General features: G+C 35.0%; 1 protein-coding gene across 14 annotated transcripts in view; it reads left to right on the forward strand.

The window, feature by feature from the left end:
• MYOCD (myocardin) overlaps positions 1-16,731 on the forward strand; it is a 157,490-nt gene extending 140,759 nt beyond the window's left edge. For 10 of the 14 annotated variants that reach the window (XM_074225147.1, XM_074225141.1, XM_074225146.1 and 7 more), the window contains 3 exons: positions 1,875-2,018; positions 4,863-4,920; positions 5,857-16,729. In XM_074225147.1, the coding sequence (XP_074081248.1) occupies positions 1,875-2,018; positions 4,863-4,920; positions 5,857-6,419 (765 nt within the window). In that variant the 3' untranslated portion in view covers positions 6,420-16,729. Of the gene's footprint in view, positions 1-1,874; positions 2,019-4,862; positions 4,921-5,856 lie in introns of all 14 variants that reach the window. The other 4 variants (XM_074225144.1, XM_074225138.1, XM_074225139.1 and 1 more) reach the window with 2 other exon arrangements.
• Positions 16,732-17,953: the final 1,222 nt, after the last annotated feature.

Raw genomic sequence — 17,953 nt, forward strand, 5'->3', positions numbered from 1 at the left:
ATCAGTCATAGTGGGTCATGCTGCAATTTGACTCTAACGTAGTGATGTCATTTTGGTCCTCTTTAAGAACAAAGGTCCACAACTGTATGATAGTAGCTATGGGTTTTAAGGCTGCAATGGTACTTGGCGCCAACTTATGGAATTGGCTGCTAGGGTAAAAAGTTTGTAGTTTTCTTAATGTGCCAGAGTTTGGGTAAGTGAGTTACAAAATCAAAGGACTATGTAACTGCCAGTATTAGGAAGATTGATTTATTGATGAGTATAGTAAGAATTAAAGAAGAAACTCTGAAAATAAATAGACTGGTTAGTAAGTTTTTGAAGAGGTAATAAAAGACTGAAATAGGCTAATGGCAATGGGACTGACTCTGAGATAATGAATTAGAAAGAAACTATCAACAGGACATGGAAACTGATTAGTTACAGAGGATAAAAGGGAGAATAGGATAAAACATCTATCAGAAATTTTGATCCTGATAGAAAAAAGGGTATCATTAAAAGAATTAGAGAAGTTAAAAATGAGAAATAGGATCTTGGATTTTAGATTGAAATATATGTTAAAGGTAAAATAACTTTAGATAATTAGTTCAATTGTAGGGAGTATTGAATAGAAGAGGGGCAGCTAGGTGATGCAGTAGATAGAACACCTGACCTGAAGTCAGGAGGACCTGAGTTCAAATTTGACCTCAAACACTTAATATTTACTTAGCTGTGTGACCCTGAGCCTGTCACTTGCAAAAATACAAAAATAAGCAAAAAAATTAAGTAGAAGTAGAATATTATTGCTCAATTTTTAAATGTGTGACACCAATTGACAGAAGTAAAAAAAAAGATTTCAACAAAGGTAGGAAAATATGTTTCAGAAAGGGAAAAAACTGACTAATAATTGGAACAATTAGGAAATTAAAATAGATTCTTTGGAAAGTACTTTATTGGGGGCGGCTAGGTGGTGTAGTGGATAAAAGCACTGGCCCTGGAGTCAGGAGGACCTGGGTTCGAATCCGATCTCAGACACTTAATAATTACCTAGCTGTGTGGCCTTGGGCAAGCCACTTAACCCCATTTGCCTTGCAAAAAAAAAAAACCTTAAAAAAAAAGAAAGTACTTTATTCCTTTTCACTCAAGGGTGGTATTAGAGACACCAAAGACCTGGTATGTTTATAGGCTTTAGGAAATTAATCAATGGACCTGAAAAGATTGAAGATAAGTGTGAAAGCTGGGGTGACTATTAAGAATCGACTGAGAATCCTTGTGCATTAGAGAGATTAGCCTTGCAAAGAAGGGCCTCATGTGAGACAAGGTTAATTACAACTCTTCCTGATCTCTGCAGGTGATACCTGTACCTCAAATTATTTTGTGTTTACTTTGAAAAAAATTGTATGCATTTATTTTTGTACATATTGCTTTCCTACAGGAGAATATAAAGTCCTTGAAGAAAGAAACTATTTTCTTTTTTGTCTATATTCCCAGTGTCTGATTCATAACAATCAAATGCATACTGAGTTGAATTGAATTGTGAAAGTGTTGAGAAAAGCTAGTACAGAGCAATGAAAAATGGAGATTATTTGTATAATACCCCATTCAGAAGTTAGGAAATACTGATGGCACTTTTTTGTTTAGTTTGTTTAATTAGGAAATTAATTGCATAGTATTAAAGGGATTACTAAATCACCTGAGGCAAGGCATGGTGCAGGGGAAATAGCACTAACTGCAATCAGAAGCTAGGTTTAAATTTTGCCTCTGATCTGTGTGATCTTAAGAGTTAAATGAAGCGGTGGAACTAAATATCCTCTAAAGTTCCTTCCAACTCTAGATCCATGATCCTAAGAAGCTATATCTGAACATATGTCATCTTTACCTCTTGTTCCTTTCTGTAGAGCTCAGCAGTACAAGATGGAAATGCTTCAGGCTTCTCTCCTGAGTCATCCAGTCTCCACACTGCTTTCCTTGGTACCCAACCAGATAGTAACCAAGTTACCAGAGGCAATGCTTCTTCCAAAAGTCCTGATACAAAGCACAAGGTAAGCTTCTAGGAATATCTTTTATAGGCTTCATTTGAATCTTTCTCCTATATAATCTATTTCCTCTATTAGAGTAAATGACTGAATGGGTGGTGGGGGAATGGAATATTGTATTAATAAATTTCTGTTTTGAAGTTTCTTATTTGACTCAGAGGAATATGAATTTTGAAGATGTCACAGGAATCTAATAGTAGAATGGACACGTCTCCTTTTAATCCAGCAATTCTCATATTGCCTTGCTTGTTGTTGTTCAGTCATGTCTATTTCTTCATGACTCCATGAACACTAAGTCCATGGGGTTATCTTGGCATGGATAATGGAGAGGTTTGCCATTTCCTTTTCCAGTACATTAAGGAAAACAGAGGTTAAGTGACTTGCTAACCATATCTAGGAAGTGTTAAAAATGGAATTTGAGGGGCGGCCAGGTGGGGCAGTGGATAAAGCACCGGCCCTGGAGTCAGGAGTACCTAGGTTCAAATCCAGTCTCAGACACTTAATGATTACCTAGCTGTGTGGCCTTGGGCAAGCTTAACCCCATTTGCCTTACCAAAATTCTAAAAAAAAAAAAAAAAATGGAATTTGAACTCAAGTCTCCCTGATTCCAGAACCCTATCCACTGAGCCAGCTAAATATTGCTTCTGGGTTTGCAGAGAAGTCTAAGAAGACAAAAATAAATTATAGTTCACCATGTCCCAAAACTGAATTCAACAACAATCCACAATCCAATTTCTTCTGACTTCAGATGTTATTATTATTAATAGCACTATTATCATAGCAATATGTTTGGGAAACAACAGCAACTAAAGAAAAAAGCATGCTGGTTGGTCTCCCTGGTAGAGGGCTTAGTAGGTGCATAGTGGAAGTTAAAATTAGACACCATTCTTGAATGTAGACACTGCTGAAAAGGTCATAGGCATAAGGAGCATAGTCTGAAAACATCTCCTCTGCAAAAGAGAGCAAAGTAAGATAGTCAATAAATAATATCTCAACTAGACAGAAGTTTTGAGAGAAGGAATTCAAACAGGAAGAATTCCAAGGTATGAGTGAGAAGTGGTTGGTTACCAGGTAGTGGAGGGAAATAGCAACCTACTCCCAAGCAAGTCATTGTAGCCTCCATAGAAAAGAAACTGAAGTGTTCAATCAAGCCTATATGATATAAATAAATGAAACTGAATTTGAGGAACCAAAATGTAAGTGACTTTTGTAAATTCTTTCTGAAAACACATAATTTTTATTGGAAAGATGCAGAAAAGAAATCTTGACATTTTCTTGATCTTCATGATTTTATGTTTAATTTCTCAATTTTTTCCTTTTTTCCTCTTATTACTCTTCTGCTCTCAAAGAAAGGGGATTCTTTCTAAGGGAAAATATAACAGACAAGACAAGTCTAGGGCAGAAGTAAGCTCCCACAGTTAGAACTGACACAATGCAGTTCAGACTGATAAACGGGGAAACATTTTACTAGGAGGCTTCCATCCACCATGACTACAAATTTTATTTGTTTTTGTTTTAATCTAGATTTCCAAAAATTAGAACTGCCCTTTCAAAAAAGAGATGTGCCTCACATTGTTACCTTTCCCTGTATTTCCCTCATGCAGATGGCTGTTTTACATTCTTCTTGTCAGGCAGGGCCAAAACTTTCTATTGCATCCCCAACTTTTTCAAAGTCAAGTTCAGGATTTTCAGAGATAACACAGCTTCCCACTTATGAGGATGCAGTAAAGCAGGTAACTGCATGATTTTTTTTCTTTCTAGTATAGGGGTTCCTAAACTGAGGTCCACAGATCCCCAAGAAATTTTAGGGGGCCCATGAACCTGATTGAGGAAAAAAAGTCATTTTTTACTTATCTCTAATCAAAATTTACCATTAAAGTTAACTAGGTGGTACAGTGGATAGAATGGTGAACCTGGGATCAGAGATGTGAGTTCAAATCCTAGGGCAACTAGATGACCCTGAATGAGTCACTAAACCTCTGTCTGCCTCAGTCTTCTTAACGATCAAATGAAGATGATTATAGCACCTAATTATAGCACCAGGGGTATTGTGAGGATAAAATGAGATAATATTTGTAAACTTGGTGAACCTCAAAGTACTATATAAATGTTAGCTATTATTAATGGAATTATTTTCTTTCTTCAATTATATGAAATTTTATTTTTCATAATGACTCCACAAACTTTAACATACTGTAACATTGTTGTGTCCCTTTCTTTCAAGGAACAGTAAGTTTATTTTTTTTTAAGGAGCAGAAAAATCAGAAAAAAATGACTTTCAAGAGAAAGATTTTTTTAAAAAACTAAGAAACTATCAAAAGAAATGGGGCCAACTAGATCTTGATTCTATTCAAATGCTTTTATAACATTTAAAGTAAATTAACTAAAGTAAGTAAAGTAATTTTATGCTATAAGATTCATTGTACCTAGTCAAACACAAAGTTAATTAAAAGCAAATTTTTAAGCTGAGATGCAAATCAAAAAAAATTTAAGTTCAAACTGGTGATACTATTAGAATATGAATCAAATATTTGGACCAAATGTAAACAGTTTAAAAGAAAGAAGTTAGCGTTACTGGGGAGTGAGGGTGGAAAAGAACCAGTTCCCCTACTTATTAAATATATAAAACCCCAAAAATAGAAACTCTAAAATGAAAGGAGACTATATATTCTGTGCTCCTTCAGTCAATTTTCATTATTTCCTCTTTTAAATGAACTCTGTCCTAACTTTAAAACTTCTTCTCTAATTTAACTTTTGATTTAATTTTCTTATATTAGAACTGATGATGGATCCTGGTAGATAGGATAAATGCTTTTCTAACTTCTCTGTTCTCCTTGGTTTTCATTGTAGCAAATGATTCAAAGTCAACAGATGGATGAACTCCTAGATGTCCTCATTGAAAGTGGAGGTAAGCAGGGAAACAATGTAAAGATTAACAAACTACCTTCTGTGGCTAGTGGGGGGGGGGAAGCAAGATTAGGGGGGGAAATTATAAAATTCAAAATAAATAGAATCTTTAATAAAAAAAAAAAAGAAAGAGGGAGGCTAGGTGGCATGGTGGATAAAGCACCAGCCCTGGAGTCAGGAGTACCTGGATTCAAATCCGGTCTCAGACACTTAATAATTACCTAGCTGTGTGGCCTTGCACAAGCCATTTAACCCCATTTGCCTTGCAAAAAAAAACCCTAAAAAAAATTTAAATAAAAAAAAAGAAAGTAGAGGTAAGAAGTCCTTGCATACTGCAGGAAGCAGGACTAAACATTTTACCATTTTAGATACATTGACTGGTGAACAAAACCTTAAATAGTCTATTCATATATTAGTAGCACTGAACATTTTTAAAATAATAGCATTGCCTCTGGTTTCCCAATTCATACTCATTGTCCAACAGAAAAAAGTGAACAAAACTTTAATATTTTACCCCTCATAGCCAATTTTTCACTCTCTCCTTCCTGTAGTATTTTATTTTCAAAACTCAATCTTCCTCTTTTAATTTATTCCCCATTTTCCTAATTTTTTTCCATTGTACTCTCTTGAATCTTTTACTATAGCTCAAATCTCCTATCTTTCTTATTTGCAACAAATAGAAAAGACAACATGTTTAATGTTTTGGTTCATCTACTCAGAATTCAATCTGTATAGCAATCTTTTTTCTGTAAGAGTCATTGTACCTGGTCAAACACAAAATGTTTATTTAAACTAGCAAATAAACTGAGCACATTTTTTATTTTATTTTATTTTCTGTTAAAATGATTCAATTGAATTTATTCATCCAATGCAGAAATTTATATCATAATCTATTCTATATTTAAAGAGTCTAACATTATATTTGTTTTCTTAACAGAAATGCCAGCAAATGCCAAAGAAGATCATTCATGTTTTCAAAAAGTACAAAAGATAACTGGATCTTCTCAAAGTCTTCTCCATAAATCCTCTGTCTCATTTGAGCATATTTCTTCAGCAACCCAACTATCCTTTGATCACTGCACAACTAATAGTGACAATCACTTTGAGGTCTTATTGAATTCTCAAAGTCCCTTGGGCAAGGTCAGCGATGTCACACTTCTAAAAATTGGAATTGAGGAATCTCAGTTTGAAGGGATGATGGATAAATTCTCTGACAAAGCGACAGATGAACTTTTAGGTTCTCATGAGATCTTGCCAGCTCCTCTCTCCCCCATACAACCTCAACTTTCACCTTCTTCCATAGATGGAACAGGTTTGCAGATGAGCTTAACAGAATCTCCCTGGGAAACCATGGAATGGCTAGACCTTACCCCACCAAGTTCTACAACAGACTTTAGTTCTCTCACTGCCACAGGCCCAAGCATCTTCAACAGTGATTTCTTGGATATTACTGATCTCAATTTGAACAACACCATGGACCTTCACTTACAACAATGGTAAAATACCAGATGTGCAATGCTAAATATGAGCAGGAATACATTGAAAAGGATGAAAATATCTAATCACAGATGCCATTATTATTAATAGAAAAGATAAAGTAAAAAAATATGCAATACAGACTTTAGCTCCAGCCAATGAGAAGATAAAAAGACTCTTTGTTATATAATGTTTACCAACTGTTTGTTACTGAGAATGATTCAAACTCTAACTTTTGTAGTTTACTTTTTTAGACTACAGGTGTCAAGAATGTCTTTCAGTGCCTCTAAAAACATGGATTTTTTTTAAAAAATGGGATTTTTCTCAGGCATTAGTTGGGTCTTGTCTCATCTTAAATTGAAGCCCATTCACATAACTGGACAACTCAACACATAATGTAGAAGGGGAAAGAGATTTGCTTTAAGAACAAAGAGAATCATAAAGATCAGTCAAAATTAAGGAAATGTAATATCTTCATATTATAGGCTACATACTTGTTTTCCAGGGATGATACTGCCTCTGCATTAATCTAGAATGAAACGTCTAGCCTCCTTAGAGAAATATCAGATAGCTTTTGAACTATCAGTGGAAAAGGATTTAATTTAAATAACCATTTAATTCTAAGGAAGCTAGATCAGCTCAGCAGCTTTCAGCAATAATGCTTTTCCAGGAAGTTGTTTTAATCAGGAACATAAGGTCTTTTTTGGTCCTAGTAACACATCCAAGGGGATGCAAATCAATCTTCAGGGTTCTGTTAAGCACCCTCATCACCTTCAAACCCCAGCCAAGTAGCTACTGCTGTTCTTGAGAAAAAGAAACTTTTTCTCAAGAACAATACAAAATAGTGGGCTGAAAAGTTCAATTTCTGTCCTCTTTAAAAGAAGGTATTGGAAGGAGTATGATACTTCATCCTTCAGATCTCCAGTCAGAGGGAAGAAGGAATTGAGGAAGGTAGTGTCAATCAAGGCTTGAGTCAACAGAATAATGATGAGATAAAGGTAATGAGCTTAACCTTGGAGGATATCAGCAGAACAGCAATTAGAAAAAGCTGAGTAAGGACCATTACTTCCATACCAATAAGAAAATATTTAATGTAGTACTTTATAAGGGTAAAATTCTGTAGGTGGTTACTATGTGGTCCTCTGATGGTGACATTTACATGGGTCTTTATTATATGTGAAGTTCAAATATCATTCTTAGTTTTGGGGAAGGGGGGAGATTCACTCTAATTCATATTTTCCCTCTTCACTTTCCCTGAAAATTGTCCATTTACTTTTACTGTCCTATTTCTTTTTCTTTCGGTTACCCAAGTGGAGAAATCATCATTTCTTTGAAGCTGTTCACTCTTCCTTTTTCCTCTTGCCTCCTCCATTTTTTTATTACTCCCCAGCCTTACTCAAGTGAAAAAGTTTTATTGGTAAGATCTGATATAATAACAAAATTTTCTGACAAGGCTACTGGGAAATAATAATGCACTCAGATTCAAAGGACAGTGACTCCTCCGGATAATTTGCTACAAGACTTTCTTTGAAAAAAAAAACTTTTGTAAAGTTTCATAAGTCTCTCAGGTAACAAGTCATGATATTTCCACTTGTTTACTAAAAAAGCCATTCATTCATCTTATGTTTTATAAAGATTCACTTTGAAAAACTGGTTGCTATCATGCAAATGGTAAATATAGGTTTTAAAAAAAAGATGTCTATGTAATATAGTTTGTGAAAGAAAACATGGTTGAACATTGTAAAAAAGGGTGGGGGGCAGTAGAAAGTAGTCTGATCTTCATTCTCTAGGATCTTTTGAATTTGGGTTAAGACCTGACAAGAATGTTGTAGAACATTCTCTTCAGATCTCACTGTTACTCCCAATCAGTTCTATATTGCTTTGGAAGATATAGAAAATAGCTATAGGTTTGTTTTTAATCACAGATACACTATTTCCTTCTAGTTTTACAAATGCTGTTCACTGTGCACTCCTAAGATAAAAAAAATCAATTGCCATTTTCATGATGTTTAGCATTTTTCTTGGAAAATCAAAGATTAAGAAGTCATTCCAGTGTCATCTGTAAAAAATGTTTAAACAGTCATTTTGGTGGTTGTTGCCATTGTGCAAGCTTCCAGGCTCTTAGTCTTAAGGGAAATGTGTTTTTCTGATTTCCAAAGCAGTATTATTAACCACCCATGTTATCTACTTAGCTGCTATGAAATGATGCCTGGATGTATCCTACAGGAACTTTCTTATTATACTACAAGACTAAAGTGAAATAACTGATTGTTCTCATCTAAGTGCCTAGAGCATGGTTCATAACACCCGGCTTACCAAGAACAGATGTGAAGAAACAAAATGAGCTCAACAAATGTCTCCAGAAAAGTCCATTAAGAATATGCAGATTGTCTTACATTCCTCATATCTTGGTTAGCACTCTATATGGTTTTAAAAGATTTATGTGGGACATTTATTCAGCTTAGTCATCATTCCTAAATATCCAAGTAAAGAAATCATCATTTCTTTGAAGCTAAAGATATGAGAAGGGAAACCTCATTAGTACATTCCTCATGTTCATAAGATAATATGATCTTATTTAAATTCTAGCTTCCTTCTTGGTATATATTGCCACATGCCATGTTATTTGTTTTTTTTTTCTTAGCTCCTTTTAAAAACAATCACACATTTTGTGTAATTTCCTTTGTTATTTCTCTCTGTTGAAGTACTTTGTTGTCTTTTTGACTAAAGAGTAAGAGCTAATTAGGAAGACTCCTAAACTTTGTGTCAGTGTAATGTGCTTATTTGTTTAATAGAACCTATTTGAATTTATGCACATCAAAGTTGAACTGTTCTAATTAAAAAGTAATTTTTGTTCCAACATGCTCCAGAAAATCTACATGAGACACAAAAAAGAACCCCAGAATGATTGATCTCTATCACTCACTCCACAATAATGATACAAATAAGTAGTATTTTCTCCTCTCAAGAAATAAGAAATAGCTAACTATAATATCAGAATGCCAAGTTTCCACCTCCCCATGCCCCACCCCCACCAAAATTTCTAGCATTACTTCCTTAAGTAATACCACCTTGAGGATTCTCTGGAATGCTGGAGGTCACTCCTCTAATGATCTTCTCATTTGTTTGGGAAGAACAAAACCCAAGGATTTTTACATCTTCTAGAAAGAAAAGTTTATTATCTCAAATCTTTATTTACTCCTGGGACATATTACTCCTGGACCTGGGAAAATTAAAAGTACATGAAATCCTGAGGTGACATTCGGGGGGGGCGGGGCGGCGGAGGTTTGATATACTATTTTGTTGTTAGATTTAAATGAGAAATTATATCCAAAACAATTAAATTATAATAAAAAAGGAGTTTGAGGGCTTCTTAACCCTAGAAGTTCTGGGAAGAATAAAGTAGTAGTCATTCAAGTTTTTTTGCTTCTCTGAATAGCATCACAAGCAGATTTGACCAAAAGGTGTACTATGTTATGGTTCATGGGACTATTACTTTCAGGTCTCCTGCAACTCCCAGAATCTATGGATACCAAATTGAAATGGGCCCTCTAACTGAGTCATGTCTTATATTTCTATATTCCCATATCAGTCCAAACTTAAATTTTAATAGTAAATTTAATCAGTAAACCAAAAGCCTTTAACTATGGTCATTAGAAGTATTAGTAGTTAGTTTTAATCATTATAAAGATGATGCACATTCTACTAAATTCAAACATCACTTCAGGGAGGTATAAAATTAAGTCACATTTTTTCAGGGAAAAATAATTGTTCATTTTGCAGTTATGGTGAGGTAAATGAGGAAAGAGGATGTAACTCCAAATTAAATATGCAAGTGCACACACACACACACACACACACACACACACACACACACACACATTTCTCTACAAAAAGTAGTTTTAGCTTTTCAAATTACTTATATCAAATCTGAAAAAGTATATCCCATTCTTCTGAGTAGTCCTTTTCTAAGCAATTCTTCTCTTTATTCTTATTCAAACCTATAGAAATAAAACATTTTAAACTGAAAATTTCAAAATCATATTTCTTAACAAATTTTTAATGAGCAAGGCACATGGAATACATAATGACATTACCTACCTGATGGTGTTAGTTGAGTCCAAAAAAAATAGATAAAATGATGTTACATAGGGTAAGTAATTCTATGGGGAAATGTTTATAAATATTATATAGTGGTAATAAGTTGCTATGATGTAATAGTAATACTATTAAAAATTGGGGATGGCAGGGCACATGTGAGGTGTACCTGCAGAGAATTAGCCCAAGTATTCCAATCATTTGCTTAACATTGGAATATTTGGGAGATTGTAAATGTAACTCCAACCATGGATATTGGGAATGAAAAGGACTGTGGTATACAATTATTCTTAGTGATCCTCCTAAGGAGCAGAAAAACTATTTTGCTTTAAAAATATTTTTCTTTGTATTTCATAAATAGAAAGTGCAATGTTGGGGCAGCTAGGTGGCACAGTGCACCAGCCCCAGAGTCAGGAGGACTGAAATCAAATCCAGCCTCAAACACTTAATAATTATCTAGGTGTGTGTCCTTGGGCAAGTCATTTAACCCCATTGCCTTGCCAAAAACAACAACAACAACAACAAAAAGAAAGTGCAATGGCATTTATGTAATGGGAGCATGAAGAATGTATGTACCACCTCTCATATAACTAAATGGATAATTACTCACCTCACACATAACTATGCATATAACTACTCACTCTCTAGTATGGCTAGCACACTTGCTCTCACACTAACAGGTGTAGATTCCCAGAGATGGGCTAACACCACACAGTTCCACCCAAAATATCATAAGGTCCTGGGCAGCTGTGTCTAGTAAAAAACAGCTGTCTGGCAGGAAAAATTATGCAGAACAAACTTTAAGTTTAATCTACATTATTTCCATTTTCTCCACCACTTTAAATCTAACAACAAAATAGTATATCAAACCCTGATTTGTAGTATTTGCTGATTTCCAAAGTGAAATTTTCACACTGAAAATGTAAGTTTTGGGTTACTTGAAGCTGACTCCACCACACCTCTTGTCTTAGAGATAAACCTATTCACTTCTCTAAATCTTGAGATTCAAATATTGCATTTCAATTTTCACAACCAGCTGCTTGCAAAATGAAACTTTTAAATCTTAAGCATAATTATTAACATTATAATAAGGAAAAAATAATAATTCTATAATTGGTACTCACATTAAAACAAATGCATGAATGATAAAAACATCACAATCTACATTATGTATGATATACTCCCCCCCCATAATGTGTTCTGATTCAGTAGGGAAGTGTGCCCAGACACTTAGAGAATTCTGTCCAAGAGGACAAATGTAAGGAAAACCTATGTACTCACAATACCATAACTATGGGATGATAAACTTCAGTGTTTTCTCTCTGTGTCTCAGGAACTTTGCACAAAAATGCTTTGATGAATAGAGCTTCTGTGTTTAACTACTTCCATTGCTAAACTGAATTGATCCAAATTACTTAAATGGATGTCACAACCAACTGAATGATTGAACTTTCTCTGCTTCTGATCTACTTTTTACTTCTCAATAGTAACTGTAGTATTTGTTGATTATGGCCTCAAGCTTCATCCTTTTACACATCTTTCTCTTTTTCTTTATTTTTTTTGGTGAAGCAATTGGAATTGAGTGATTTGCTCAGGGTCACACAGCTAGTACATGTAGGTATTTGTGACTGGATTTGAAATCAAGTCCCCCTGACTCCTGGACCAGTGCTCTATTCACTGTTCCATCTAACTGCCTGAACACATGTCTTTCTTATCCTTCTGGATACCTCTTTATGAACAATTCTATATCAAACTAATAATTAGTAATCATAGTTTCATCTCTTGTATATAATCAGGGAAATTCCATTTGTCCCAAATTCATACAACAGTTGTAAGTGTCTGTAAACTTTTCCATATCTTGATACCTTCAAAACTTAGAAACAACATAGAACTCCAATTATGGCCTCACTAGGTCACAATTCAAAAGAACTATTACCTCTTTTGTCCTGGAAGTTATATTTAAACATTCCAATATTGCAACAGGTTTTATTTGTTTGTTGGGCTATCATAACACATTATCTTAGAACTCTGAGCAGTCTTAAACTGTACCTTACACTTAGAATGTCTTTAACCATTCATCATTTGGCCAGGATTGCTCTTTTACTATTTAAACATCTTGAGGATCTGGCACTAGTGGATCTTTTCTTTTTTCTTTTCTTTTTTTTTTTCTTTGGCCAGGCTATAGTGCTAAGTGACACAAGAGGTATGGTGGAGCCAGCTACAAGTAACTCAAGACTGTTAAATTTTCAGTGTGAAAATTTCACTTTGGAAATAACCAAGGTCACACAGGTAATTAAGTGTCTGAGATCACATTTGAACTCGGATCCTCCTGACTCCAGGGTCGATGCTTTATCCAGTGCCACCTACCTGCCCCTAGTGTCTCTTTTCAAGATCTGGGAAAGACCTTAACTTAAAAAGGGCAATGTCTCCCAATGCAGCCAATGCCATCTCCAGTAAGTCCAGATCCATATCTTGCTTCTGGACCTACAGGGCTCCTGTTGACCTTTAATAATAAATATAAATCTCTCCATTGTATCAACAGTCTCTGAGTGGTGCCAACATCCTAGGGGGAAGATTTTCATCCTTTGTGGAGGTCTTAACATATCTGATAAGGTACAAAAGGAAGGGACTAAACTTAAGGGAATTTTTGATAAGGAAGCCAGCCTCTAGTTTATAAGACATAGAGCTACTCCTCCCTTGTTGAATAAGAAGCAGCTCTTTTCAGATTCTGTCTTCAGATAGCGGAATTATATAAGAATTCCTCTCCAAAACTCCATTTTGAATCTGGTTTTCTAACTGGGCCCCCATGTGCGCCTGCCTAATAACAAACTTAGAGAAATTTTAATAAACAAGAAAGTTAGCCTAATTCTCTTTGTTCTTCCTTAAGCTATTTGTCCCTTATTAGAACAACTCAGGAGGTTAGCAGCATGCTTAAGTTAATTTTTTACTAAATGACCAGACTTATAAAGATAGTCACTTCAAAGTAGAGGGTGAAGTTGGTGCCTTTGCACAGCCCTCCCTCACTTAAAATACCACCCCTTGCAAGAGTTATGACATCACTTTCTTTGCTATTTTGGTTCTCTTTGAGAATAAAGAACAAACAATAAAAAGAACAGTGTTGAGAAAGCCTCCACACCCCCTACTCCCCTCCTCACAAAACAATTTTTAAAAAGCCTCACTACTAACTTATGAAATCCTTTTGGTATTCTGGGCAAGGGAGAGAAATCATTCTCTCTCTCTCTCTCTCTCTCTCTCTCTCTCTCTCTCTGTGTGTGTGTGTGTGTGTGTGTGTGTGTGCGTGTATAAATGTGTTTATCAGGCACTGAGTACACAGAATTCCTATTCATCCTCAGCTTATCCAATAAGCCATATCATATAGAAGCATACTTAGGATGGCAATGCCATCACTTACCAGAAAACAATGCAAAAATTTTTAGAACAATGTCTAGTTCTTACTGATCACAGTCAGTACAGTTATGCAGCTGCTAATAATACTAATGCAATATTAAATTTTATTAGTTAAATGATAACATCTAGATTATTGTATGCCATACGATGGGGATAAAAATACAAGCAAGCAAAATACTCCCTGCCCTCAAGGAATTTATATTCTAACAGGGGAAGATATTTATCCTCATAACAGAACTGCTAGGTAGGGACTGTTATTATCTCCATTTTATAGTTGAAAAAATTGAAGCAAACAGAGGTTAAGCAACTTGCCTAGGTTAAGCAACATAGACTAAGCTATGCCTAGCATACCTAGCTCGTGCTCTCCCAGCTCTCTATCGACTATATCACCTAACTGCCCCTAGGTGGCAGTTTAGTGTAAAGATTCCCATTATCTCAAACCCCCATCTGAAGTATCATACTTGTTTCTGGATAAAACTTTAAAAAAACTAAATCTTATTATTGATGCCTTTTCCTCCCCTATATTACCAACATTTTTTTCAATATAGTTCCTCTTTCAGACCTGTTGAACCCTTTCCTGTAACAAAGAAAAACAATTTAGAAAAAAGCTGAATCTATTTAACATTTCACAAAATTTAGAGTTGAAAAGATACATTTCCTAAGTATCCCCATTACAAATCTGACAAATGAACATCCAACCTCTTGAAGACCTCCAATGACAGGGACTCCACTTTAACCTGAGAAAAATAGTCTACTTATAGTCCTAGTAGTCAAAAGAACTGTCCTGACAGCTGGTCTAAATTTGTCTCTTTGCCACCACCACTCATTACTTCTGATTATTACCCCTGAGTTTACTAAAGAGTAAGGTTATTCCCTCTTCCCTTCAAACACTTGAATACAGCTAACAAGGCCTCTGGGAGTCTCTTTTTCTCCCAGTCTAGCTCTCACTTTCTTCAACCAATTCTATGTGATAACTGGGTGTCATCCTCTGGACTCTCATTAACATATAGATGTCCTACCTAAAATGTGGCACTCATAATTGAACACTATACTCTAGATGTGGCTTTACTAAGATAGAGCTCAGCAGGATTCTTACCTCCTTGTTCCTAAACCCTCTACCCCTGCAATACATTATCATATTAGGGTTTGGGGGATGCCATATCATATTATTGATTCATGTTGAACTTACCTTACATTGAAACTCTTAGTTCTTTTTTTAGGCAAACTAATCTAACAAAATTTATCCTTCATTTTTTTTTCAAGATTTTTGCAAGGCAAATGGGGTTAAGTGGCTTGCCCAAGGCCACACAGCTAGGTAATTATTAAGTGTGTGAGGTCAGATTTGAACTCAGGTACTTCTGACTCCAGGGCTGGTACTCTATCCACTGTGCCACCTAGCCGCCCCTATCCTTCATTTTTGAAGAAGACCACATCAAGTAGGTGATGTCATGGCAAGCACATGAACTGTATTTGAATGAGGGGGTGCTGTTCTAAGTCACCAGTCTCACTATCTCCTCCAGAGCTATCTGGATCCAGTGGTCAGATATGAATCAGGATGACTGGAGATGGTCCTGGATTCGAGGCAATCAGGGTTAAGTGACTTGCCCAAGGGCACACAGCTAGTAGGTGTCAGAGGTTGGATTTGAACTCCCATCCTCCAAATTCCAAAGCCAATGCATTTATAAAGCACCTATTATAAACTAAGCCCTATACTAAGTAAACATGAAAGCAATAAAGGCAAATAGCAACAAAACCAATCCCTGTCTCAAGTTCACTTGTATTTGTAAAGTGAACTTTTCAAACTCAAGTGTGAGTCAAAATAATGTTCAAACTTTTCACTAACTTTTTATATTTTTACTCACTCATACTCCGCATTAACTTCCCCCATCCTCCACATGCACACTTTGTGTCACAGTAATTTGCTATAATAGGACCAATATTTCTTATCACAGTTCCTTTCTTTTCACCCATAACATAGGGAGGGTTAACATAAAAAAGAAGACAGAAGTGATTGGTCAATGTGATTGACCCTGGGCTCCCTGATGCAACTTTCTAGTCACCAAAAGTTCAAATACATAGACTCTAAGCCCTTCAGATTTCCTAGACTGATGAAGAGCATGAGAATCATATAATCTTGTCCTGCTGGCCAGATGTGTTTACATATGGAAACAAGGAAGACTGTCTTCAGAGAAGCTAAATATTATCTGCTTCCTTCTTTCATATCTTTTCACATCAGGGCAGGGTAAATCTTCACTGTTAAATACTCAGTGATTTGTAACTCATTTCAACCCTACATTAACCATGATCTGAATATGATGGCATTAGAGTCATGCCTTCAAAATATGCCTTCTATGCCTTCATCCAAATCATGATAAAAATGTTAAATAGTGTACGACCAAGGCTGCAATCTCTGATTTTGGGGGAAGGCTGAATTATGCTGATGGATAATTTGGATTCAGGAATTTTGAGCCAAAATAGAATAGATTATATCTCTAAGACCAGCATAAATATAGGGAGCCCCACAAAATGAAGAGCCATCAGGATCTGAAGATAAAGTTGCTGCATTGAACAATACTGAAATCTGGCCCAAAAGTGCCATTGCCCCTCTTGCCTAGGTGAGATAAGGTGACAAAGTCTCAAAAACAAACAAACAAAACAAAAACTTTGGAGGACCAGGTACAGATACCTAGCAAAATTCACTGGAAATATCTTATCAAGATGCCATCCAACCTACAATAGTTATTCTTTGATTAAGGTCTTTCAATCACAGAAAGTTTCATCTAAATATATAAAACTACATCATTTCAGCTTTTCTGTAAGAATAACATAAAATCCAGTTATTTTTATAAAATGTTTTGCTCTAATATACATAGTATCCTCTGTATATTTCATTTTACTGACTATGTCTTAAAAGAAAATATGCTTTGTCTGATATGATCTGTTCTTAACTAGGTCATTTGTAATTACCATTTCTTTTTCTGGATGGTCACTAGCCAGTTTTTTAAAAATCCATTCTAAAATTTTGCCAAGAACTGAAAGTGAGCTTATTGTGTGTAGACTGTGTTCCTTTTTGCGATAATAAAAAACATTTACCCTACCCTAATATTACAGTACCTCTCATTCTCCACAATATTTTGAATATCATCTCTAATCTACATGAAAATTTTTCCATTTTATTAAACATTTATTATTTTTCATTTATAGCATATTGTTTTCCTCTTTTCCTCTCCTAGAGTTACATTTCATGTGACAAAAAGTATTTTTAAAGACCAAGAGAAAATAAAAGGGGGAAAAAAATCAGCACAATCAATACAATGTAACTGTTCAAAAACATGTATTGTGCAAGTTATGTCAAAGCTTTGGACCTTTAAGGGTCTCTCATATCTCTTTATTCAAGTCATGCCTGATATTATAATTTTGTTACATTTTATTTTAATTTTTTGGTGTATGGTTGTTCTATTTATATTTAGTATATTATTTTCTTGACTACTTCATAAGAATTTCGTATTTACATATTTCATCAATTCATTTATATTTCTCAGTATTTATTACAAATATTTATAGCCCCACAGTAATATTCTTGTACCACAATTTTTATAATATTCCCCACTAAATGAGCATCTACTTTGTTTCTAATTATTTGCTATCACAAAAAAATGAAGCTATAAATATTTTTTCTGTATATATGAAAACTTTCTTCTTATCCATGATTTCCTTGGGATGCAAACTCAGTAAGAATCACTTTACTTGCATAATTCCAAATTGCTTTCCAAAATGACTATATCATTTCACAATTTCATCAAAAATTTATGAGTGATGCAATGTAAAGACTGGCAGATTACCTTCTGTGGGAGGTGGGGGAAGGGAGGTAAGATGGGGGGGGGAATTGTAAAACTCAAAATAAATAAAATCTTTAAGCAAAAAAAATATCCTGAATAAACTGAACATCAGTCAAAAAAATTTATGAATGAGACAATCATACCACAACACCTCTAACAATGACTTTTGCCATTTTTTTTTTAAATTTGAAGAACATGAGGTAAAACCTTGAG

The sequence above is a fragment of the Macrotis lagotis genome, chromosome 2 (assembly GCF_037893015.1).
Source record: "Macrotis lagotis isolate mMagLag1 chromosome 2, bilby.v1.9.chrom.fasta, whole genome shotgun sequence".
Classification (NCBI taxonomy): Eukaryota; Metazoa; Chordata; class Mammalia; order Peramelemorphia; family Peramelidae; genus Macrotis; species Macrotis lagotis.